This window comes from Phoenix dactylifera, chromosome 11 (genome assembly GCF_051530095.1).
Source record: "Phoenix dactylifera cultivar Ajwa chromosome 11, Ajwa_hap1_PhDact_Kaust_v1.1, whole genome shotgun sequence".
NCBI lineage: Eukaryota > Viridiplantae > Streptophyta > Magnoliopsida > Arecales > Arecaceae > Phoenix > Phoenix dactylifera.
In genome coordinates, this window is record NC_143200.1 from 7422811 (window position 1) to 7448220 (window position 25410).

Genomic DNA, 25410 nt, shown 5'->3' on the forward strand with positions numbered 1-25410 from the left:
GATACTCTCCTCTGTTCTGTTTCCGAGAGGATACTCTCCTCTGTTCTGAGCGCTTCTGGGCTGTTCGACAAGATCACTGCATCTGTGAGTGTGCGCTTGGAGTGATCCAGTTGTTGTATCCTGGAGGATAGGCCGCCATTACCTGCTACACCGAGATTCATTCTCCGAGGGGCGCGATCTATTCTTAAGGACAGTGAAATCACGCCTCAACTGATAAGTTCTTCCTTCTCTCCATCTATCATTTTTCTTACAATCTTAAGAATAGTTCGGCATGGATTCTGCTATGATTACTGCTAGATCAATTCCTGATACTTCTAAAATTGAGAGTTTCAATGGTATGTATTTTAAGAGATGGCAAGAACGTGTTTATTCTGCATTGGATATGCTTAATTTTGCTCAGTATGTAAATCAGTCAAAACCGATAGAAGGGTCTGAAGATTTTGACACTAAATTCAAAGAGTGGGAACATGGAAATAAAATCTGTAGACACACAATTCTGAGTACACTGTCCAATGAACTTTTTGATGTCTACTGTTCATACAAAGAAGCTGCAGAAATTTGGAAAAATTTGAATAAAAAATATGTGTTAGAAGATGCTGGAGTACAGAAATATGCTATAGGAAATTTTCTGCACTTTCAAATGTCCGAGGATAGGGATGTGTCATCCCAAATACATGATTTTCATAGGTTAGTCACTGATATTAAAAATGAAGATATAATGCTTCAAGAAGTTTTCCTAGCCGGCTGTTTGATTGAAAAATTACCTGAGTCTTGGAAAAATTATAAAAACAGCATGAAGCACAAAAGGAAACATATGAGTCTTGAAGATGTTATTGTTCATATTAGAATTGAAGAACAAAATCGAGTCAGAGACCGAGAACAATTGGCCAAGGAAATGACTTCCAAAGCCAATGTAATAGTCAGCAAACCAGGTGGGTCTCGTTCAAAGTTCAAGAAGCCTTATCTCAAAAATGATAAGAAACCTAAGTTCCAAGGTCTTGGTTTTAAAAGAAAGGGAACTTGTTTTGTTTGTGGAAAACCTGGACATTATGCTAATCAATGCAGGTTTAGAAAAAGGAATGATATATCTGTTAAACCAAATGCTAACTTGGTAGAGACAGATATTATTGCAGCAGTTGTGTCTGAAACCAACATGGTTATGGCAGCAAAGGACTGGGTGGTAGATTCTGGGGCTACCAGACATATTTGTGGCAATAGGAGTGCATATACTTCCTACACTCCATTAAATGAAGGCGAAGAACAAGTGTTCATGGGTGATTCGAGACCCTCGCCAGTGGTTGGCAAAGGAAAAGTACTCCTCAAGCTAACATCAGGAAAAGTCCTTTTCCTGAATGATGTGCTGCATGTTCCTAATATCCGTTGGAACTTAGTATCTGTATCTTTATTAGGAAAGGCTGGAATTAAAGTGTATTTTGAGTCTGATAAAATTGTAATGACTAAGAACAATGTTTTCATTGGGAAGGGTTATTGTAACCAGGGTTTATTTGTCTTGAATGTAACCGAAACTATGAATAAAAATGCATCATCTTTTGCTTATTTGATTGATTCTGTTGATGTATGGCATGGTAGATTAGGACATGTTAATTTTTCTTATATCAAGAAAATGAAAGATCTAGGCTTGTTAAATAATATTACCTTTGGAAATGTGAATGATAAATGTGAAGTGTGTGTAGAATCTAAATCTACTAAAAAGAGTCATAAGTCAATAGAAAGAGAAACTGAATTACTTGGATTAATACATTCTGATTTAGGAGATTTGAAAAACACTCCAACTAGAGGAGGAAAAAGATTGTATATAACTTTTATTGATGATTATTCTAAATACACTAAGGTATATCTACTTAGGACTAAAGATGAAACTTTTGAAAAATTTCAGCAATATGTTACTGAAGTAGAAAATAAATTTAATAAGAAAATTAAAAGAATAAGGACTGATAGAGGAGGAGAATATGAGTATAATCTCTTCAATAAATTTTGTGAAGATAAAGGTATAATCCATGAGATTACCCCACCATATTCTCCTGAATCTAATGGAGTTGCTGAACGTAAAAATAGAACTCTAAAAGAAATGATGAATGCTATGTTAATAAGCTCAGGAGTACCTCTTTATTTGTGGGGGGAAGCTATTCTCTCCGCTTGTCACATTCAAAATAGAATACCTTATAAGAAAATTGGTAAGACACCCTATGAGTTATGGGAAGGTCATGTACCTAACCTTACATATCTTAAAGTGTGGGGGTGTTTGGCCAAAGTTCTATTACCTGAACCAAAAAAAAGAAAGTTGGGACCTAAAACCTTTGATTGCTTATTTATTGGTTATGCATTAAATAGTGCTGCTTATAGATTCTTGGTATTAAAATGTGAATCTAATATTATGGAACCCAACACTATAGTAGAATCTAAAAATGCTGATTTCTTTGAACATATCTTTCCTATGAAACTAGGTAAAGAAAAAATTGACTCTCAGTCTCATAATAAACAAGAAAAGGAGGCACATGAAAATTATGAAATTGATTTAAGAAGAAGTAAAAGAACTAGAAAAGAGAAAAATTTTGGAAATGATTTTTACACCTTTCTTGTTGATAATGAACCTCAAACTTATAAAGAAGCAATAACTTCAGCTGATGCACCTTTTTGGAAGGAGGCTATTAATAATGAAATAGAGTCTATTATGTCTAATCATACATGGACCTTAGTTGATTTGCCTCCAGGTGCTAAATCAATTGGTTGTAAGTGGATTTTTAAAAGAAAGTTAAAACCAGATAATTCAATTGATAAGTTTAAAGCAAGATTAGTAGCAAAAGGATACTCACAAAGAAAAGATATTGATTATTTTGACACCTTTGCACCAGTTTCTAGAATTTCATCTATTAGAGTACTCATTGCATTAGCATCCATTCATAATTTAGTAATTCACCAAATGGATGTAAAAACTGCATTCTTGAATGGAGAATTAGATGAAGAAATTTACATGGAACAACCTAAAGGTTGTGTTGTTCCTGGTAATGAGCACAAAGTTTGTAAATTAGTAAAATCCTTATATGGATTAAAACAAGCACCTAAACAATGGCATGAAAAATTTGATAAAGTATTGGTATCTAATGGCTTTCTAATTAATGAGGTTGATAAGTGTGTTTATAGTAAGGTTGTTAATAATGTTGTTGTGATCATATGTTTGTATGTTGATGATATGCTTATAATGGGAACTGATTTGAATATAGTTATAGATACTAAGAAATTTTTAGCTTCAAATTTTGATATGAAAGATATGGGTGAAGCTGATGTAATTCTTGGGATTAAAATAACAAGAAGTTCTAATGGACTTATGCTATCACAAGAACACTATATTGAAAAAATTTTAAGAAAATTTGAGCATTATGATAGTAAACCCGTATCTACTCCATATGATGCTAGTATACATTTAAGGAAAAATAAAAATAATGGTATTTTACAAATAGAATATGCTCGCATCATTGGTAGTTTAATGTTTTTAGTTAACTGCACTCATCCTGATATTGCTTATGCAGTAGGAAGATTAAGTAGGTATACTCATAATCCTAGTAAGGACCATTGGAGTGCTGTTCATAGAGTACTAAGGTACTTGAAAGGAACCATTAATTATGGTTTGTTATATCGTGGATTTCCAGCTGTACTAGAAGGGTATAGTGATGCAAATTGGATCTCTGATTCAGATGAAATGAAATCCACGAGTGGATATATCTTTACTCTTGGTGGGGGTGCAGTATCTTGGAAATCATCCAAGCAAACATGCATCGCTCGGTCTACAATGGAGTCCGAGTTTATTGCCTTAGAAAAGGCAGGTTCTGAAGCTGAATGGCTTAGAAATCTTGTGGGAGATATTCCATTATGGAATAAACCAACACCTTCTGTGTCTATTCTTTGTGATAACCAAGCTGCTATATATCGAGCTAAGAATAAAGTTTATAATGGGAAGAATAGACACATAAGGTTGAGACATAATATTGTAAGGCAGCTGCTTGATGATGGGATTATATCTCTTGAGTTTGTAAAGTCAGAGTTGAATTTGGCCGATCCTTTGACAAAACCACTAGGTAGAAAACTAGTGAGTGAAACATCGAGGGGGATGGGACTAATGCCTATATCAAAGTCAATAACGACAGAAACCCAACATGTGTGATTGGAGATCCCATGAAGCATGTTCATATGGGTAATAACAAGTCGCTAGTTGACTGTGAGTACACTATCGTATTTAATTTTGAAAATCCATCCCTATGGTGTAGATAGTGCAAACTGTAGTAGATAAGGATGAGGTAAAGCTCTTAATGGATACCATAGTCCTTTAGGATGGTGTGTATACCTGCAGTACACACTTGATGGATCCACCTATATGGGTGTGGAAGTGGGGCCGCTTCCTATGAGAATTAGGCAGTTCTCTAAAGCACTCATGAATATCCAGGTAAGGTGCATGGCCTATTTGCACCAACCCGTTTAGAACAAGCCCAGAACTTGAGAGGTCAATGTGGGCTATGAGTCACTGATTTACATAAAGGACTTTTGGTTCATAGAAATTTCATGTTTCACCAAAAGTTCTGTAAGTCATACTTACTAGTCCTAAAAAAATGGTTCATAGTCTCAAAGACACCAATTTGATGCATTGAACTCTCGCGCTCGTTAACTTATTATTGAATTTTAAAATATGTGGGGGATTGTTGGAATATTTCAAAATTCCGAGTCTGCCCTTCTTTGTCTTTTGTCTTTTTGTCTAGTGTACTTTCTTTTAGTCCCACATTGGAAAGGAACAAAACTCAAAAGATCTTTATATAGTATTCAACCTTTTAACTTGGTGAAGCAAAGAAAGAAAGTAGCCCACGCGCGCATGAGCCCAATGGAGGTCCAAGCCAAAATTGGCGAATCCGATCCGAAAACGTTTAACCGGGCGCGTTGCGATTATCACGCGCACCCCCGCGGGTGTGGGCTTGAGTCAGGTTTCTTTTTGCCGTTTTATTTTTTGAATTGTTTTGATAAAACGTCGCGTCTTTAAAACGTCGCACCTCTGTTCGTAAAACGACATGTCTTTTAAATACGCCTCTTCATTTCTTTTTAAACCCTATCAGATCCGATAGAGTTAATCAATCAAAAAAAAGCCTCTCTCTCTCTCTGTTTTCTGTGTTTCCGAGAGGAAGGATACTCTCCTCTGTCGAGAGGATACTCTCCTCTGTTCTGTTTCCGAGAGGATACTCTCCTCTGTTCTGAGCGCTTCTGGGCTGTTCGACAAGATCACTGCATCTGCGAGTGTGCGCTTGGAGTGATCCAGTTGTTGTATCCTGGAGGATAGGCCGCCATTACCTGCTACACCGAGATTCATTCTCCGAGGGGCGCGATCTATTTTTAAGGACAGTGAAATCACGCCTCAACTGATAAGTTCTTCCTTCTCTCCATCTATCATTTTTCTTACAGTCGTCGACTCTTGATACATCGTAGATTGTGTACTTAAAAATTTGAGATGGATGTTTTTAGAATGTTTTTGAAGTACAATGTAATCAAATATGATAATATGAATATTTTAAATGAAAAGTTCTTGTTTGTGATGTGTATTTTGTTATCTATGTGATTTAGTGCATGTGTTTTGTTAGAAATTAATATATACAGAGTATTAAAAATTGCTTTTACAAAAAAAAAAATAAAAAAAAATGCTATTGCCGACGTTATTTAGCGTCGGAAATACCACGCCTTTAACGACGCTTTGCGTCGGTCAAGGAGCATAAGCCGGCGCTTTTAAGCGTCGGCATAGTCCAACAGAAACTACCGTCTGAAACGTCGGTCCAAGTACGCCGACGCTTTTAAGCGTCGGGTTCCTCGAAGATGAACGACGCTTATAAAAAGCGTCGGCATAGAGCGACGACGCTTTTTTGACGCGTCGACCTAAACTGAACCCACGCCCACCTGCCCGACGTCTGACCCACGCTTTGGGGTGCGTAGGCTGGAAATTCGCCGATCCTTAAAAGCGTCGGTAGAGACCAACAAAAGCGCCGGGAGATATCCTTTCTTTTGTAGTGGACATAGATTCCTATTCTACTTCACCTTGATATCACTTCTCATCCTAATTTTAGAAAAATCTATAGATAAATTATTAATTATTAAATAGTATTTCTATATAACAAAAAAATAATATATATTTTTTTAAAAGGAGGAAATCTATTTGTGTTTTTTTGAAAATACATGATCCAAAAATCAAATTCAGAATCTCTGATTGCCGCACAGTGGGCTGCTAGAACAAGCCCTAACTCATCATAAATTGATATGTTCTAAAACATACCTATATATCAACTAAAGAATTATTTTATTTAGTGAACAATTATAATCATATCGCAACTTTTCCCCCTTTTGAGAAATTCATCCATGAAATGACACTTTACTTTCCATTTTTGTATGCTATCATTGATATAATGGCTGATGATAGCCATCACTACAACAATTTCTTTACTCCCAAATAAATCAAGCTTATGGTTGTACTGAAAAAATAATGGTCTTTATTGCCAATATAATGGAAAATAACGGTTTTGGAGCATGGTCCATTATTTGAAGCTGATTAGAACATTCATTAGAATGTCTGATTAAGTATCAAATGGATTAAAGCAGATCAGACTTCAGTGGACTCTAATCATAGAGGTGGCAATCAGATCAGGCCATATATATATATATATATATATATATATATTGGATGCTTCCAGAATTTACTGACTTTGCCGAATCACTTCTTTAATTAGCTTCCTGACCTCAAGTTTATTCTACATTGGCATAGGATACAAAGGTTAGATCTAGACCTAACTTGTTCACTTGACAACTCAAATCCGTTCGAACATTGGGTTCGAGACAAATCTAATTCTACCGGTCTATGCCAGTACTCTTGTGCCGATCCAATTGTACGTTTTTGGTTTGGCCTGATACTACTTGATCCAATTGTCTGATGTTGACTCAAATTTAGTTGAATGTTTGACTTGGAACTCCGGTCTCATACTTGATCCACGGATTTGAGTTATAAATGTTTGTTTCCTTAATATTGAAGGAATATTCACTATTTGAAAAAAACACTGCTGGTTCTTGTAAATTTTTGGGCGTATGCTCATTGCCTTGTCATGTTGCTGCTCAATCTCCTCTGGGTTCTTGTAAATTTTTTCTGGTTTTACTTTAGCGTCTGTATCCCGTAATTTCTACTTATCAATAAAATAGGTGGCTTCCGCCACCTTTCAATCAAAATAATAATAATAATAATAATAATAATAATAATAATAATAATAGTGTGCTGATGATATGTTAAGTCATTAGGCCCTTCGACTTATTGACTTTGCATGTTGTGGGTTGTAATTTGCCCAACTTCGTGTTTAGTTGGGCAAGGGTTGGATTTGTTGAAAGTGAACTAACTGATATCATTCAATTGAAAAATTCAATTGGGAAATGTTAGGACTTAGGCAATTGAATGATAACTATAGGTTTAGAGTTTTAGGTTCTATTTTGACTTTCATATTCTAAAGTTTAAAAATAATAAAATCTCTCTCTCTCTCTCACCATAAATAGACAACATAATATTTGGCATCCAGATAGACCCTTAATATCTAATAGTCATGGAAAAGCCCACCTTTATACTTGTTGGTATCAAGCCACTACTGGCTCGGTGACTTCGGCAATAGGAAGTTTCCTACTTTGTGCTATCTAGCCATTCCTGGCTCAAAACTCCACCATGCTCGCAAATAAAAAATATTATGACTAAACATGCATGCATGATTAACTTGTTCTTTTTAAGAGTTAATAAGAGAGAGATTTACAGCCCTCGCAAGGTATATGCAGAATTCAATTTCCATTCATTTATAAAATTCTTAGTGACTTTATCAACCGGGATGATTGGCAACCATGCATTTTACGTCCTTCCATGCATATTCATTAATCATAACCTCATCTGTTGGCTATTTATTATTCTTGCAGTCACAATTTCTACCAGTATCGGCGAGGAAACCATGTTTGCAAACTCCCAACTCAAACAGCTACGGACATTGATCTCGTCGAGTATCATGCAGTACTCGATGTTCTCTATTAAAAGATACACGGCTATCAAACAAAATTTTACATGTCATGTATAGCGCGCTACCGTTGATGGCTGTCTATTTTCTGATGGTGATTATATGCGGCACTCTGCATGCAAATCGGGCACTGCAAAGAATCCTAGGTCAACTGCTCCTGGTCAGGTATTTCCATTGGCTTGTAAAAGGTGCACCATATCCGCGGTGCACCATGCCAATCCGATTTTAACACATGATCAGGTGTGCCACGTCAAATTAAGATGAGGGAGAAGAGAGTCGCTCCTCTTTCTCCTCCTAATGAGAAAACCCTAGCACTCATCCCTGAATCTTAACCGTCTCTTCTCCTCCTCCTCCTCCTCCTCCTCCTCCTCCGCCATAGCCGTTGTCGCTGCTGCGGTCTCCTCCTCCATTGCCATCGCTGTCTTCTTCACATCATCTCTCGTTTTCTCTTTCTTCGCCTTCTCCGTAGCTATGGCGGCGGTGGCACGATCTCCGGTGGTCGAACGATGACCTCATCCTCTTGCCTTGTCTCCATCCTAGGAGCGCCGCGAGACTCGTCGTTAACCAGTTCCTTGCGTTCCTCTGAGCGAATGAGCTCTATGGTGGAGACGATGCTCAATTTCCTCTCCCTCCTTTGCCATTTCACCTCCTCGATCTTCCGCCAGATTCGCCTCGTCCTCTGCCGCAGCTCCATCCACGGCTCCAGCTTCCACTGTCCGTGACCCATCAGAAAATCAAGGTGAGAGAGAGAAGATTGGCGGAGCGTGTTTTCCGATAGCCGTTGCCGTTTTGGGGTGGGGGTGGTTTTCAGATGGGGATATGAGATCGGGGCGATCTTGATCGTCCGTTGCTGCGGCACATGATAGGGATGGGAATAAAAACAAAGACAATCTGTTAAGGCTGACGCCCTACGCATATATATATATATATATATATATATATATATATATATCAACCATAGCCACTTATTTCTGTGGATACCATTTATAAAATATGTATCTCGATATCCTGTTATTGGAACCAAGAGATTGTTACCTCTGATGTGCATGACCATATAGTACATGCAGTGTGTATATATATATATATATATATATATATATATATATATATATATATATATATATATATATATATATATATATATATATATATATATATATATATATATATATATATATATATATATATATATATATATATATATATATATATATATATATATATATATATATATATATATATATATATATATATATATATATCAACCATAGCCACTTATTTCTGTGGATACCATTTATAAAATATGTATCTCGATATCCTGTTATTGGAACCAAGAGATTGTTACCTCTGATGTGCATGACCATATAGTACATGCAGTATTAAAAATAATTTTTCGAATGGCATTTCTCTCTGGATGATCCGGCCATGGTTATTAGTTAGGTCTAAAAGATCCAAAGATTGTTGTCGGTGATCATCCATTGATTCATGATATCTGAATGATAATGAAGGATATATGTATTGTCCTGACTAAGTATGTATTTAGAAAAGCTAATGAATCTGCGGATTGGGTGGCCACCCACGTGGCTAACCACGCCAGCAGTACTCCATGGACAAGAGATAAGAAGCTGCCTCGAAAGCTTCGTATTATTTTATAATTTTATTAGGTGTATTCGTGTACATGTTGCATAAATTATCTATCTAAAAAAACAAAAAAAAGAAAAAAAATGACATTTCTCTCTCAACTTAAGCTGACGTGGTGCATCTGGCCCATGTACCGAAGTCGGATTGCACTGGTGCAGAGTCTAATTTCTCCCACCGGCCACCGATGCCATCTCACGCAGGATAATCTTAACGAATCTAGTGACATATTCCAAGCGTCCTTTATACTTCTCCCTTAATCTTGTCGCCCATCGCCCCCACGTGGGCCACACCAGTGGAGTAATTATAGAAGAAAATGGGCTTGGTTGTGCCCCCCACACTTCCACAAATGAAAAAAAAAGAAAAGAAAAATCCAATGGCTGTCCGAGTCTTCCTTCCAAGCCTAAAACGTAGACTCCAGGAGCCACATGGAACGCTTCTGTAAACCTAACTTCTTGCCTACTTCCCATTCCGCCAAGTCTCGCTCTTTTCTCTCTCTTGTTTGGCCGTTGTACCTTTGGCCCTTGTAATAATTCTTGTTTCTTTCTTATAAGAAAGAAGCAAAGCCAGCGAGAAGGAAAAGTGGCAGAGACTAGAGCGGGACACCAGCATCACCCACATCACGCCCCCCGGGGCGGAGCCCCGGCTTCCGCTGCTTCTGCGGCGTCCTTCGCCACCGCCTCGTCCTCACACGGCTTCTCCTCCCTTTCCTCCCCTCTCCCAGCGGTTGCAGCTGGGATTTAACGGCGGTTTCAGCTGGGATTTAATTTGAACAGATCTAGGGCAGGGGGATTTTAATCTTTGGATCGGCCGTTACGACTTTCTCGGTGCGCTGTCTTCGGTGGTGAATTTTTTTGGGTGGAGACGTGGGGGTTGGAGAGAGAACGATCGGGTCGAAGCAGGGAAGAGATGGAGGAGAGCCGGGTGCTGAATTGGGGGATGTTCCGGGCGGTGCTGGCCATCTTCCAGTGGTGGGGATTCAACGTCGCCGTCATCATCATGAACAAGTGGATCTTCCAGGTCTCCTTCTTCTCTCCTTTTTCCTTTCTTGAGTTAAATTAGTATGTATTTTTGTGCTGAATTTGGATGATAATTTAGTGCCCTAGGTCGGATGTTACTGGAATCTTGATTTTGGGTTGCTTGCTTGGTCTTGTTCTGGGATTTGTGAATCGGATTTGATCTTTAGGTTGCAGTGTGGATTTAATGCCAGATTTGCTGTGATGTTCTTTGATCATTTTAGTTTTATAATTTATGCATTTCTTTGATTTTTTTTCTTTCATGAAGTTCTTGTCTTTTTACGCCTTGTTTTTGGAGAATTGTCCAAACATGCTTTCTTGAACTAAAACAGCTGCAGAAGCTTAGTGGATTGCTTTTGGGTCACGAGTTTAGTTGGAGAGATTGGGAGAAATTTCCTTGAAACTGTTTTCCAGTGGTCAAGGATGGCTTAGAATATAGTCATATCTTCTAGGAGAGGAGATTGAGGAGAATGTCATCCACATAACGCATAATTCTTTTAGTAGGAGTGGTCTCTAATATTTTGTTCAAGTTGGACTGGTCAGAAGAAGGGCAACTATGATGGGTTGGAGGAGACATGGGTAGAAAGGATTGCAGTATGTACTAGATAGTAGTCCCCTCAGATGGATCAACCAGAGGAGCTCTGCGGAGGTGAAGACAATTCATCTCTTTTTAGTTACAAGAGGAGAAAAAATATATTGGCAAACAAGTAATAATTGGAATCTTGTAGTGGAGGTTTTTGACAATCCTCATATCTATATGAGAAGGATTTTGACTTCCAATTAGCAAGTGCAGGTAAGCAACATTGGTACTATACTAATAAGCATTTGTGAGGTGGAAGGTTATACTGACCTTGATATGCCCAGCACATCCTCTGCTCTAATTAAAAACCAAGAGAGGTGCTGAATATCTCATATCACTAGGGGTAGGAATCTCATTAACCAAAAACACTGGACGGTGCTTTGATTAGGTTTAATGGTCTCAGGAACTGTACTATAATCAGCTCAATTCTCCAAATGTCCATGATAAGTGGCTGCTTGTTTGTCTTACTTTAATCATGAGCCAAGGGGGTCTTCGATTGAAGACAAGGATTACTTTGCCCTTCTTTTGCCCTCCTTCCTCCTTCCTCCTTGGCCTACGTACTCTGTACGGCCAAATAGCTATCTGTCTAGTTGAGGTGTTACCATAGGTTAAAATAGGAAAGTATCTGTTTCAGCCTTTAGGCGGGGGGAGGATGGTCTCGCTACATTGAAGATTCTGCAGATTCTTTCCACTTATTGAAATAGTGCAGGATAAACTCCATTTGTAAATTGTGATTTTGTAGTTCATATTGGTACACTTTCTAGGGATCCAAAAATGTGTCCAAGGAAAGAGCTTTATCCACTATGGATAAGGATCCCCTCTTAAGGAGATTCTTGGCCGTTATTTGTTCAGTGCCATCCATGGGTGTATATTACCAAACTGGATGCCATTAGCAAGTTAGATTTTTTGGTTGTTTCTTGTTTTTTCCCTTCTTTTCCCTCACCTTCTAGTTCTTGTTCGTTTCATATTTACTCTCTGTGTCAAAGCAAGTGTTGCTATACATTCCCATTTCAAGCGGTAAGTTATAGTAGCACTTCAGTTGCATTGACTAAACTAGTTTAAATGTAATACAAAATTAACATCATCTTTATTTGTCCATACTGAAACATGTTATTATTCTATACTCTTATTGATGGGAAACAATTTTTTTATGATTATTTAGAAATTATTTTGCATAAGAATATTCAGCTTATGCATTATGGTCTTTTTCCAAGATCATTTAGTATTTCATAAAAGTAAAGATCTTCAACATATGAAACCAGCTTCTTCTTCTTCTTTTTTTTCCCCTTAGAGGAGAAGCCAAGCTTGTTTTAAGGAATGCTGAAGAGGTTGAAAGAAGTGCCGAGCACTAAAGTCTTTAGACTGTACTTTTGAACCAAACTACATGGTTGACAAAAAGTACATGTTTGATAGATAGTTTAACAAATAGAGGGTGAGCCTTGGCGCAATGATAATGTTGCTCCATTGTGACTGGGTATCATGGGTTCGAAATATGGCTATGTACATCCGATCCTCCCTAGACCCCGCTATCCTTTTACAAATAGTTTAACAAATACCTATGTATGCATGAACTTCTCCATGATTTGTACTCATAATATGCTCTAATCCAATTTTTTGGCATAGACTTTTTCATTTGACATTTTCTATTCATATGCTTGTTCTCATTTCATCATCATCACAAACATATGGTCAAATGAAAAATTTGTTTTGGTTATTCACAGTTCTGTGTAATAATGTGACTTTGTTTTACCTTGAACTTACAACCTGGATGGCCTGAAGACATTTTTTTTGAATACAGAAACTGGATTTCAAGTTTCCTCTGACAGTATCATGCGTCCACTTTATATGCTCTTCTGTTGGAGCATATATTGCCATCAAATTGCTTAAAATTAAACCACTGATTGAGGTTGATCCTGAAGACCGTTGGAGAAGGATATTTCCTATGTCATTTGTGTTTTGCATCAACATTGTGTTGGGGAATGTGAGCTTGCGGTACATTCCTGTTTCTTTCATGCAGACAATAAAATCATTTACTCCTGCGACAACAGGTTTGTTAATGACTTGATCTGCGTGGATTTTTTTTTGATTTTTGTCCATGACCTCTTTTCTTGTTCGTATGCCTTTTCAATTTGATTGTAGCCAGTTCTGATTTTCTTGCATCTGAAACAGTCTTCCTGCAGTGGTTAGTGTGGAGAAAATATTTTGAGTGGCGTATTTGGGCTTCTCTGGTACCCATTGTTGGGGGAATTCTTTTGACCTCTGTAACAGAGCTTAGTTTCAATATATTTGGATTTTGTGCTGCCTTGTTTGGTTGTCTGGCTACATCTACAAAGACTATTCTAGCAGAGTCGCTACTTCATGGATATAAATTTGACAGGTAGCAGATCAATATATGTTATGATGTCTGATATTTGCACTTTAAATTTTGAATATCGAAAATTGTGCTGTATCTACTTACCAGATTCTTTTGATGCTGTATTATCAATATTGTTGCAGTCTTAGACATTTTATTTAGATTTATACATCAAGGCTACTAATAAAGAATGATTGCCATAATTGAAATTTTAGAATATAGGAAATTCATGTTTGCTTGTTGAAGCTTTAATTTACTTGTTGCTGTGACCCAATTAAGAATCTTATTTTAATTAGCTGCTTTATTTTTCTTGTCCTCATTTTTCTTTGACACTTGATTAGAACTCCAGTGCTTTAAAATGTATACGTTGAGTTGTTGATTAATTGTACATTGCTAATTCTCTAATTCCTAACCTTTAGGAATCACATACAATGAGTGGTTGATCTGCTGGCTTGTGATCTGTAGTTTGGGCCAAGCATGGTGACATGATTGTGTGACATGATTGTAAATGCATTGCTTGGATTGTGCTCTGAATGCTGCATTAGGCAACAGCAGGGATGTCAAGTTCTCCAAATTCATAGGATTTTGTTGTTACGCTATATATATATATATCTATTTCACTTGACCTCTATCAATACTTGAGGAGAACTTGATACTGATAGAATTTCTTTTTTTTTTGTTTAAAAACAGTTAATAACAAAGACCGAAAGACAAGTCACATATATATATATATATATTTATGTAACATGTAACATAGATTAAGCCAATATGTAATATTTCCACCAAAAGAAAGTCTTATATAGACCTTTTTGTGATGAAAGTCTGGTCAGATCATCAACATTTGGGTTTCTTTTCAAACACTAGAACATTGTCTGTAATTATCAATCTGACAAGTATTTCCTGAGAATCTGTTTGAGAGACAAAGTTGACCAATTTGTATGATTGTCATGATACAAACAATTCCTCTGAAGGTTTTGGATAAAGAAACAGTGGGATTATGTGGTTAATAAAAATTTTTGTGACATCAAAAAAAAGAAAAAGTCGTGGTTTTTTGGTAAGTAGGAAGTTGCTTATATTTTGCTTGCAAGAATACTGATTCCTGCATGCTTAGTTATCTGGGTGCTGAAGTCAAGAGTGCAGAAGGGTAAACAGTAGAAAACTAGTTGAAGCAGGAAAGATGTTGAAGTTCTAAGTGCTGGGTGGCTGGTTTTAATGATTGAGACTGTAAATTGCTGAACAGCAGTGTGAAAAAAAGGCATAGCATAGGTTTTCGAAGAAAGGAATCCTAGAATTCCATGTGCTTGTGGAATTGCTTGAATACAAATGACGACAAGAGGATCCTTTCAAATGACTATTGTGGATAGAACATAAGCTCTGCTTCTTATTTCTTTTAAGAGGGTGTAACTATGAAACATGTGAACTAGCTTACTGCACATCACTTAAACTATACCTTATTGAAGAAACAAATATGATTTACTGGAAGGTTCAGGTTTAATATTTTTCCATTCCTGTTGCTTATCTATCAATATTTTCTCTCTTGTAGCATAAACACAGTATATTACATGGCGCCCTTTGCAACCATGATACTGGCCCTTCCAGCAATGTTACTCGAAGGAAGTGGAGTTATGAACTGGTTTTACACTCACCAATCAATTTATTCATCATTGATCATCATTTTCTGCTCCGGAGTGCTGGCCTTTTGTCTCAACTTCTCTATATTTTATGTCATCCACTCAACAACTGCTGTCACTTTCAACGTCGCTGGCAATCTCAAAGTTAGTTTCAATTCAGTATTCTTCTATTAACCTTTCACAGTGTTCTGTTTGATATGGAGTAATTACATATGAACATTTTGTTTTTCAGGTTGCAGTTGCTGTTTTGGTCTCATGGCTTATCTTCCGGAACCCAATTTCTGCAGTTAATGCTGTTGGATGTGCAATTACACTATCAGGCTGCACGTTCTATGGGTATGTTAGACACAAGCTTTCTCAGCAACCTGCTGTTCCTGGAACACCACGTACTCCACGTACTCCACGCACCCCCAGAAGTCGAATGGAGATGCTGCCTGTTGTAAACGATAAACAAGATGTTTAACATCATACTGATATTTATTCACCTCATCTAACTGTTGATCGGCATTGATGATAGATTTAGTGTGGAGAGCAAAGTACAAGCTGTGGTTACCTTTATATTTCCATATTTGCACGAACCCAACCCCAGTTTTTAGTCAGTTACAGGCACTACGTTGGAAGCAAAAAGTTTCAGCAGCTGTGAGGGTGGTTTGATTTTTCATTTGCTATGTAATCGTTATGGTTGTTCAAAATTATATTTAAGAAAGTATCTTTTCTTATTGTTAAGGATATGCTGTTATCGGCTTTTACATACTGCAAATTTTGAAGGATTTGTGGGTGTTGATCATGGAAGGGCATTTTAGCTGATGAAAGTTTATAAATGTTTTGTGACAACTACTAGCTGAAAAGAAGCAAGGTAGTTACTGAACTTAAGAAAATGCCATGTAAAAATGGAAATCAATGAGCCAAATACGCGCTACAGAGAATGATTGATGTATGTCAGCAGAAGCTCATGCCGATGGGGTCAGGTTAGGGCTTGCTTTCCAAGTCGTGATCATGAGGCCAGAGAGGTCATTTTTGGTTAGAGCACTCAGGGATTTATCTCAAAGGTTCGTTATTTAGGCCAAGAGTCAGAAATTCTTCTGCCATGGAGTGCTACTGATCAGGTATCCTCCCACCCCCTTTGTCACACCCTTGAAAAGGTCGGAATGGAGTAACCAAATTTTTCTTGAGTTCTCTCTCTTTTCGGTGTGCGGCACTAAGGCAATGCACCACCAAAGCCCTAGTCAGCCTTCCATACTTGCTCACGGCTTAGGATCAATCCCGCACGCCTTCGGCCTAACTCTTAGACACTCGACCAACCACTCACACACCCTTATCTCCAAAGTGCACGAGGATGAAGGGAAAGGAGCTCTTCATTTCCATTGCTCATTACAAAATCGTCCCTTACAAGCCAAGGGAATAGCTTAGCTTCCTGCTGCTCCGAAAAACCTTTCCAGCCACTCAAATGGCTCGGCCAATCTCCCCTTGGCCGTGACCTGCACTTAGCCACACTCGGCCTAAGTGTTGGCCGATGGAATTCCTTCAAGGCAACCCTTTTTCTTAGAGTCCTTCACTCGGCCTGCACCCAGAATTCTCCCAAGTGCCCGAGCTCACCTCAGCCTTAGCTCTCTCGGACTCCAAGTGAATCCCAACTTTAGCTCTCAACCAAGCCCTTCACAAGCTAGCCTAAGAGCCCTTTTTTCCTCCCCTCAACCAGCCACAACCCAAGTCCTTTTATAGGCTCTCCCTAGTTTGGTTACAAAGGTAGTTACAAGGCTAACCGACTAACCACCTAACTGATTCGGTTGAGTTGGTTGCAACTTCCCCAACTGACTTCGGTTAGTAGTAGCAACTGTTTCTTGATTCTTGGCTCAGCCCATGTGCCATCCGCCAAGTCAGCCAACCAAGTTTGCCTTGTCCGACCATCCGCCCAGCACCTTGGATTTTGTCCGCTCGCGCGTCCCGACCAGCCAACAGCCCTTGGTCGCTCGGTCTGGCTGGGTGTTTCACAGTCTGGCTGCAGTCCAGCCCGTTGTTGCCCAGTCCAGCCGGCCGCCATGTCCAAGCGCCGCACCGCGCGCGCCCGTGCCTGGTCCGCACGCCTCATGCGCGCCTGCCGCAAGGCTCGGCGGTAGGATCGCCCGCGCGCGCGCCCGCGCGCGCGGACTGTTGTCTGTCTCTGCGAGGTTCTGTGTTGAAGACCCTCGCAAGCGCCACCGTCGGGGCCTTCAACCAAGGGGGAATACCGGCCCGGAGGAGGACCACGAAAGGACATGCCAAGGTATGAGTTTACTATTTTGCTTGGAAAGCATTGGCCGAAGCCCATTCACGCTTGGCCAAGCCCCTCCATGCTTGGCCTAGCCTTGGCCAAGCTCTTCTCCCCTCGGCCAAGTTCACCCATGACTGTGCCCAACGAAGCCTGCGCCCGTGCCCATGCACGAGCGCGCCCAAGACATGCCCAAGCATGCCTCAGGCCATTGCTGGGCACGCCCAGGCCACAGCCGCACTCAGGCCACGGTTGGGCACGCCCAGGACACAGGACGCGCGCCCAGCTGCCCGCTCGCGCGCCCAGGCGCGCGCCCGCACGCCCAGGCGAGGTTCGGGCCAGCGAACCTCGCCGCTGACCACAGCCGGCCGCGCGCCTGCCAGCATGCCCGGGCGAGGTTCGGCCCAGCGAACCTCGCCGCAGACCCGCCTGTTTGCGCGCGCGCCCACGCGCGCCCGACCGTCCCTGTGCGCCGCCTGCGCGAGCGCCCACGCGCGCCCGACCGCCCCTGCGCACGCCGCCTGCCGCGCCTCGGCGCCCGTGCCGCGCTGATGGGGGCTCACGGTCCAAAGCCCCTCACCAAGCCCCTTTCCTTGCGCTCCTCGCGTGTGCCTTTGAAAACGATGACGAAGGACCGATTGTAGGCAACGCCCGGTGGAATAACTCAAGAAGAGGATCAACAATGAAAGCAAACTTGGATTATATTCCACTAACTTGAATAACGAAGAACAATAATAAAGAAAGCAAAAGAAATCTAGAAAGAGATTGAAGAGATCCCTTCCTAGCCCAATCTAGTGGAGATTGATGGATCTACCACTAGCCCAAGTCCTAGAACACAAGATCTAAGACCGAATTCGGCACAAACGCCGCCCAAGCCTTACGGCCGACATAACAACATGACTCTAGAAGAACTCTTCATGCCTTTCAATGGCCCTATACATCTCTTTTTATAGCCTAAGCCCTAGACAAAACATGGCACTTTGTCTTCACATGGTTCCAAGGCTTTTCCACCGTTGATGGGCATGAGATAGATGGCTAAAGATCACCCAAGAAGGGCCCTCCCATGGCTGAACTTTGGCTTGCTTTTTGGCCATTGGATGGAAAGGGATGAAGGGTGGGATCTGCATGGGTTCCGCGGACCGGACGCACGGGACGCGTGTCCCGGTTGACCGGGTCGCGCGTCCCGGCTGGGCGTGTCCCAGTCCGGGCGGGACTGGGACTGGGCGCGCGCCAGGCTGGCGGGCGCGCACGGGCGCGCGCGTGGGCGTTGGCGCACGGGCGGGCGCGGTCGGCTGGGCGCTGGCGCACGGGCGGGCGCAGGCGGGCGGGCGCGGGCGCGGGCGCGCGGCCTGGCGCGCGGGCGCGGGCGGTCGGCCTGCTGGGCGCGCTGGCGGGCAGGCGTGCGCGCGCGGCTGGGCGCGGGCCTGGGCGCTCGGGCGCGGCTGGGCGCGGGCCTGGGCGCGCAGGGGCCTGGGCGTGCGCGGGCCTGGGCGCGCGGACACTGTAGCAGGCGAGGTTCGTCCTGCCGAATCTCGCTGCACTGTAGCTGGCTGCTGGCGGCCTGGCTGTGCGTGGGCACTGTAGCTGGCGAGGTTCTTGGCCAAAAACCTCGCCGCACTGTAGCAAGTGAGGTTGGCTGTGGCAGGATTTGGCTGCGGCTTGGCTTTGGCGGGGCGGTGCGCGCGGCGGGTTTGGCCAAGGTTGGGCATGCTTGGGCAAGGCTTGGGCATGCATGGGCACATGTTTGGCTTGGCCGAGGTTGGGCGTGCTCGGCCGCATGAAGGGGTTTGGCCAAGGCTTTCCAAGCAAAGTAGTTGGCCTTGGCTTGGCCCTCCGTTGGCCTCCTTGTGGTTCGATGGCCCTCTTTAGTTGGCATGGCTACTTTGGCCCTCAGTTGGTGTGCGATTGTTGCTCTTCTTGCGGCGTGGCTTGCGGGGGTCCTCAACACGCGCCCTGCCGCGCCCACGCGCGCCTGCCGCGCCCCTGCAACGCCCCCTGGCGCCCTGCCGCGCGCCCTGCCAGCCTCCTGCCAAGGCCCCAGCCGGGCCAACAGCCTATGCCCAAGGCTTGCCCATGCCTTGGCCAAGCCTTTGGCCCTTCTCATGCCATGAAGACCCCTATGCCTTGGCCACTCTTGGGCCACTTGGGGAGCACTATAAATAGGAGGGAATGAGGCTCTTTTGACCATCTTACATCTTTTATCTTAGCACTTGTATTTCGGCCTTAGTGGCTTGGGAGGGACCTTGTCTCTTTGTATTCGGTCTTGGGGTTTGTCCAAGACTTGGGCTAAGGGAAATCCATCATAGTTTCCTTAGATGTTTTGCTTGTAAGCTTCATTTTGGGAAATAGAATCAATCAAGCGTTCCTCTAAATATCTCCACAAATATCCTTTTGAGTTTGATTATTTTCTTCTCAAGTCAAGGGTCGGGTCAAGCTGCAACCAGTAGACCCTTCCCTTGCCTTGATTCCCTCGGCTACTTACGAACTTGGCACACCGCGGCGCAAGCTCAAACTACCACGGCGTTACCCGCTCGGCCCTTTACCTACAACTCTAAGTCATCCACAAGGAGCAAACGTGCAAGACTTGGTGTGGTGGCTTGGGGCCGAAAGCCACCCTCCAACATTGGTGCTTTCATTGAGAGACTTCCGAGGGAGGTCTCTCCAAAGAGGTAACGCCTTTGAAACCAAGAAATTTTCAATTCGGGTTGGGATTAAGGAGCACTACTTCCTTGCATGCTTAGAAGTGAGCCTTAAGATTTTTACTACTTCTTGCACTTAGACTTTCTTGTTGTGAGTGTGGGAGGGTAAACTAGAAGTTCTTTACTTGCAAGTAGTACTTAAATTTCGGCACTTTAAATTTCTTGCTTGCAAAAGGGAGTGAGAACATTTTTGTTGTAAAGAGGACGGTTTGTTTTTCTATTTCGCTCATCATAGGGATAGTGCCAACGGGGAGGCTACTGGTAGTACCCGGCGCTATTTGACCCAACTATTCGGTGTTAGGGTATAGAGGGACGGCACAAGAGGGAGGCTACTGGTAGTACCTCGTGCCCTCCTAACTACACCGGGTAGGGAGCAAGTAGAGCAACAACACGTTTCTCTCGGGTTGTGAGGCTTATTTGTTGTAAACCATTGTTGTAATTGGAGTTGATTGAGTGGTGTACCTTTCAAAACATATATAAGAAGGAGGGTCGGTTCATCCCTTGAGTGACGGCCAAAGGAGGTTTGGAGGTGCATTTGTTAGAAGCAAAACAATGGAGTCGGGAGCTAATTCAAATTCTCACCATGCTCGGCTAGAGGCATTGGAGGAGAGTTCGGCCCACCTAAACCGAACCCTTGAAAGCCAAAATCGAACCCTAGAAAATCTATCCAATACCCTAGCCGGGATGAATGCTCACTTGGAGAGGTTAGAGAGGAGGATTGGAGAAAAAGAAAGAGAGAGAGAGCATAAAAGATCAAATGATGAGGAGCCATGGTCGCACGCCTCACGGCGGGGTCATGAAAGGGATGAGAGGAGGAGTGATGCGGAAAGCCTACGGGCTAACCGAATGGAGGAGTTAGATCACCGGAGGCCTCGGAGGAGAGGAGGAAGAATTGAAGCCCGAGGGATAGAAATTGAGAGGTGGATAGAAGAAGAGGGACCTAGCCATAGTGAAGAGGGGAGTGAACCCGAGGGAGATCCATTTCATGACCAAAGGCCTATAGGCCGGAGGAACTTCATGGAAGGAAGAAGGAGGAATGAAGCCTATGATGAAGATGATGCTAGGGGCCCAAGACATCAAGATAGAGGGCTAAGAAAACCGAAGATTGACTTTTCCAAGTTCGGCGGTAGTGATCCTTATGAATGGATGGACAAAGCCGAGCAATCTTTTGATGTCTATGAAGTACCAAGGAGGGATCGGGTCACATTAGCTAGCTTCCATCTTGAGGGAAGAGCTAGCCAGTGGTGGAGGTGGATCCGTGACCTATATGAGAAAGATGGCAAGAGGCTTGGTTGGACGGCCTTCGTGAAGGAGTTCATGTCACAATGGGGGCCTTCTCCCGTTGTGAATCATCATGGCCAACTCGCCAAGCTAAAGCAAGAAGGAAGAGTGCAAGCATATATTGATGAGTTCCGGCTTCTACAAACCATGGTGAGTGGGTGGTCGGAAGAAGCATTGTTGGGCACTTTTCTTGATGGCTTGAAGCCTTGGCTTGCCAAGGAGTTAAAGTTGAAGCAATCGGCAAGATTACAAGAAGCTATGAGGATGGCCGAGATCTTGGACCAAAGTTATGGCATGGAGAAGAAAGTGTCCAAGGAAAGCTTCAACAACAAGGCCTCTACATCACTACCACCGAAGGGGCCTTGGAAGGGGAAAGAAGAAGTGAAGAAGTACAAGGAGCGGCCTCAACATGTCCAGAAGCTTTCTAAAGATGAGCTCCAAGACTACATCAAGAAGGGACTATGCTTCAAATGCGGTGACAAGTGGAGCCGGGGCCACCAATGCAAAACCGGCCAAGCTTTCCTTCTAGATGTGGGCTCCGAGGAGAAGGAGGCTACTTCGGAGGCTTCGGAGGAAGAAGATGAGGAGGAGCAAGACCATGGGGCTGATTTTAGCCCGGGAGAAGAAGAGGCCGAGCTATCCTTGCATGCCATGTCCGGAGTACAAAGACCGTCCACCATGCGTTTGATGGCATGGGTGGGCAAACATGAGGTATCTCTCTTGGTAGATAGCGGTTCATCCCATAATTTTATCAACTCCGGAATAGTAAAGAAGGTTGGATTGAGAGGGGCGACCGTGGAGCCCTTTGAAGTAAAGGTCGCTAGTGGGGAGAAGCTCAAATGTCAAGAGGTGGTAAGGAATGTTCGCATGAATATCCAAGGAGTAAGGGTCAAGGCCGACCTACATGTTCTTCAACTAGTCGGCTTGGATGTGGTGTTGGGCAATGCTTGGCTCAAAGGCTTGGGGAAGGTACTAACCGACTATAGCACCATGACTATGGAGTTCAAGCTTGGAGGCCAAAAGAAGAAGTGGACCGCCATGAGCAACAAAGAGGTGCGGTCTTGTGAAGCCAACATGATAGAGAAGCTATGCAAAGGAGGAGCTTCTTGCTATGCCATTGTGATGACCGGCCAACACCAAGAAGAAGATAAGAAAGAAGATGAGTTGGAGGGCATCCCTCCAAAGATCCGAGGCTTATTGGAGGCTCACCATGGTGTTATGAAGGTACCCACATCTCTCCCACCTCCAAGAAGCTTTGATAACCCTATAAGATTGAAGAATGAAGCTACACCGGTGAATGTTCCACCCTACCGGTATGCCCATTTTCAAAAAGGAGAGATAGAAAGACAAGTAGAGGAGATGTTGAAGCAAGGGTTGATCCGCCATAGCACAAGTCCCTTCTCATCTCCGGTTCTACTTGTGAAGAAGAAGGATGGCACATGGAGATTTTGCACCGACTACCGGGTCTTGAATGAAGCAACCATCAAGGATCGATTCCCCATTCCCACAGTGGATGAGATGCTTGATGACTACATGGTGCAACGGTCTTCACCAAACTTGATTTAAGGGTGGGGTACCACCAAATTCGAATGAAGGAGGAGGACATCCACAAGACGGCATTCCGGACACACTCGGGCCACTATGAGTATCTTGTCATGCCGTTTGGACTTTGCAATGCTCCTTCCACATTTCAAGCTACCATGAATAAGGTATTCCGGCCTTACTTGAGAAAATTCATGTTAGTATTCTTTGATGACATCTTGGTCTACTCCCACTCTATGGAAGAGCATGTCAAGCATTTGGAAGTTGTGTTATCTATCTTGGAGTGGCACCACTTCTACATCAAGCCTTCCAAATGTGCCTTTGCCCAACTGGAGTTAGAATACTTGGGGCACATCATCTCGGGGGAAGGTGTGAAGGTGGACCAAAGGAAGATTGAGGCTATGGTGGATTGGCCTCTACCCAAGAACATCTCGGCTCTTAGAGGTTTCTTGGAATTGACCGGATACTATCGGAGATTTGTGAAGAATTATGGCTTGATTGCAAAACCTCTAACCTCCATGTTAAAGAAGGGTGAATTTGAATGGACTCTGGAGTCAAGAGAAGCATTTGACAACTTGAAGAGGGCCATGACTCAAACACCGGTCCTAGCACTTCCGGATTTCTCTATTTCCTTCGAAGTCTACACCGATGCAAGTGGAGATGGCATCGGAGCGGTCCTTGTACAACAAAAGAGACCCTTAGCCTTTCTTTCAAAAGCCTTGGGACCCATGAAGAAGGCTTGGGGAACATATGCAAGGGAGTTATTAGCATTGGTGCGCGCCGTCAAGGTATGGAGGCCTTACTTGCTTGGAAAAAAATTCACTATTGTCACCGATCAACAAGCATTGAGGCATCTTTTAGAACAAAAGATTGTGACCCCGGAGCAACAAAAATTCTTAGTCAAACTTCTTGGCTTCGAATATAATATTGTATATCAACTGGGAAAAGAAAACAAAGTGGCGAATGCACTATCAAGGAAGGAGGGGAGCCCAATGCTTTGGGCGGCCGAAGGAGAAGAGCCTACTTCCATGGCTCTTAGTGGGATCGAATGGAGGATTTGGGACCAAATCCGGGAGGCAAACAAGCTTGATGCTCGAGCCTTGGAGATCAAAGAAAAGATTGAAGCTTCAACCGAGGGGGTGGCCAACTACAAGCTCAAGAAAGGACTCATCATCTACAAAGGGTATGTCTATGTACCTAATGTCCCTAATTTGAGAAGAAACATCCTTGATCATTTTCACAATAGCAAGGAGGGTGGACACTCGGGTATGTTTCACACTTATATCCGAGTTAAGTACTTCTTCTATTGGGAAGGACTTAAAGCCGAAGTCAAGGCATTGGTGGCCGGATGTAAAATTTGCCAAAAAATCAAGTATGATCCAAGGGCGCCAATGGGTCTTCTTCAACCACTTCCTATTCCAAGTATGATTTGGGAAGACATCTCCATGGACTTTGTTGAAGGTTTGCCTACTAGCAAGGGGTATGAAGTCATAATGGTGGTAGTGGACCGGCTAAGCAAATATGCTCATTTCATCCCCATCAAACATCCCTACACGGCCAAATCGGTGGCTACATCATTTGTGGAGTCGGTGATCAAGTTGCATGGTGTTCCAAAAAGCATAGTATCTGACCGGGATAGAGTATTTATGAGCACATTTTGGAAGGAATTATTCACACTTTAAGGGAGCACATTGAAGACAAGCTCATCCTATCATCCTCAAACGGATGGGCAAACGGAGGTAACCAACCGGACCCTTGAACAATACTTAAGATGCTTTTGCCACAACCAACAATCCAAATGGGGAGATTTCATTGTTTGGGCCGAGTATTGGTACAATACTACCTTTCATTCATCTATCAAAACTAGCCCATTTGAATTAGTTTATGGGAGACCGCCTCCGGGTTTGCACCGACATGAGAGGGGGACGGCCAAGAATGAAAAAGTAGAACAAACATTGGCCGGAAGAGATGAAGCTCTAACCAATGCAAGAAGGGAGCTCAAGAAGGCCCAAGAAAGGATGAAGAGGTACTATGACAAGAACCGAAGAGAGGTAACCTTCAATCCCGGGGATTTTGTTTATTTAAAGTTACAACCTTATACTCAAAAATCCCTCAAGAAGAATTTTAGCCACAAACTATCTCAAAGGTTTTATGGGCCATTCAAAGTAGTGGAAAGAATGGGAGAAGTTGCATATCGGTTGGACTTGCCCACTACTTCATTGCTACATCCGGTCTTTCATGTGTCTCTACTCAAGAAAGCGGTGGGTGACCCTTCATTGATAGAAAAAGACTTACCCACCTATGATCATGATGGAAGATTATTACTCCAACCCAAGGAAGCCAT

General features: G+C 42.6%; 3 protein-coding genes across 3 annotated transcripts; all 3 read left to right on the forward strand.

The window, feature by feature from the left end:
* Nucleotides 1-271: 271 nt before the first annotated feature.
* On the forward strand, nt 272-4180 carry LOC148715246 (uncharacterized). The gene is made up of 2 exons (XM_089926219.1): nt 272-1586; nt 2874-4180. The coding sequence occupies exons 1-2, from the start codon at nt 272-274 to the stop codon at nt 4178-4180; spliced, it is 2622 nt and encodes an 873-aa protein (XP_089782345.1).
* A 5873-nt stretch (nt 4181-10053) lies between these two features.
* On the forward strand, nt 10054-16022 carry LOC103713906 (UDP-galactose transporter 1-like). Its single transcript, XM_008800958.6, has 5 exons — nt 10054-10736; nt 13111-13360; nt 13482-13689; nt 15209-15440; nt 15529-16022. Exons 1-5 carry the CDS (start codon nt 10626-10628, stop codon nt 15757-15759), a joined length of 1032 nt encoding a protein of 343 aa, XP_008799180.1. The 5' UTR covers nt 10054-10625; the 3' UTR covers nt 15760-16022.
* Nucleotides 16023-21389: 5367 nt separating this feature from the next.
* LOC149751614 (uncharacterized) lies at nt 21390-23090 on the forward strand. Its single transcript, XM_089926220.1, has one exon. The coding sequence runs from the start codon at nt 21390-21392 to the stop codon at nt 23088-23090; it is 1701 nt and encodes a 566-aa protein (XP_089782346.1).
* Nucleotides 23091-25410: the final 2320 nt, after the last annotated feature.

What these genes read in the sequence shown, in the direction of transcription:
- LOC103713906 (XM_008800958.6), top strand. Translation starts at nt 10,626, where the DNA reads ATGGAGGAGAGCCGGGTGCTGAATTGGGGGATGTTCCGGGCGGTGCTG. An exon ending in ATTTACTCCTGCGACAACAG is followed by an intron (nt 13,361 to 13,481) that starts GTTTGTTAATGA and finishes CATCTGAAACAG; the next exon opens with TCTTCCTGCAGTGGTTAGTG. An exon ending in CATGGATATAAATTTGACAG is followed by an intron (nt 13,690 to 15,208) that starts GTAGCAGATCAA and finishes TCTCTCTTGTAG; the next exon opens with CATAAACACAGTATATTACA.
- LOC148715246 (XM_089926219.1), top strand. Translation starts at nt 272, where the DNA reads ATGGATTCTGCTATGATTACTGCTAGATCAATTCCTGATACTTCTAAA. An exon ending in TTCTGTTGATGTATGGCATG is followed by an intron (nt 1,587 to 2,873) that starts GTAGATTAGGAC and finishes CCTTTGCACCAG; the next exon opens with TTTCTAGAATTTCATCTATT.
- LOC149751614 (XM_089926220.1), top strand. Translation starts at nt 21,390, where the DNA reads ATGGACAAAGCCGAGCAATCTTTTGATGTCTATGAAGTACCAAGGAGG.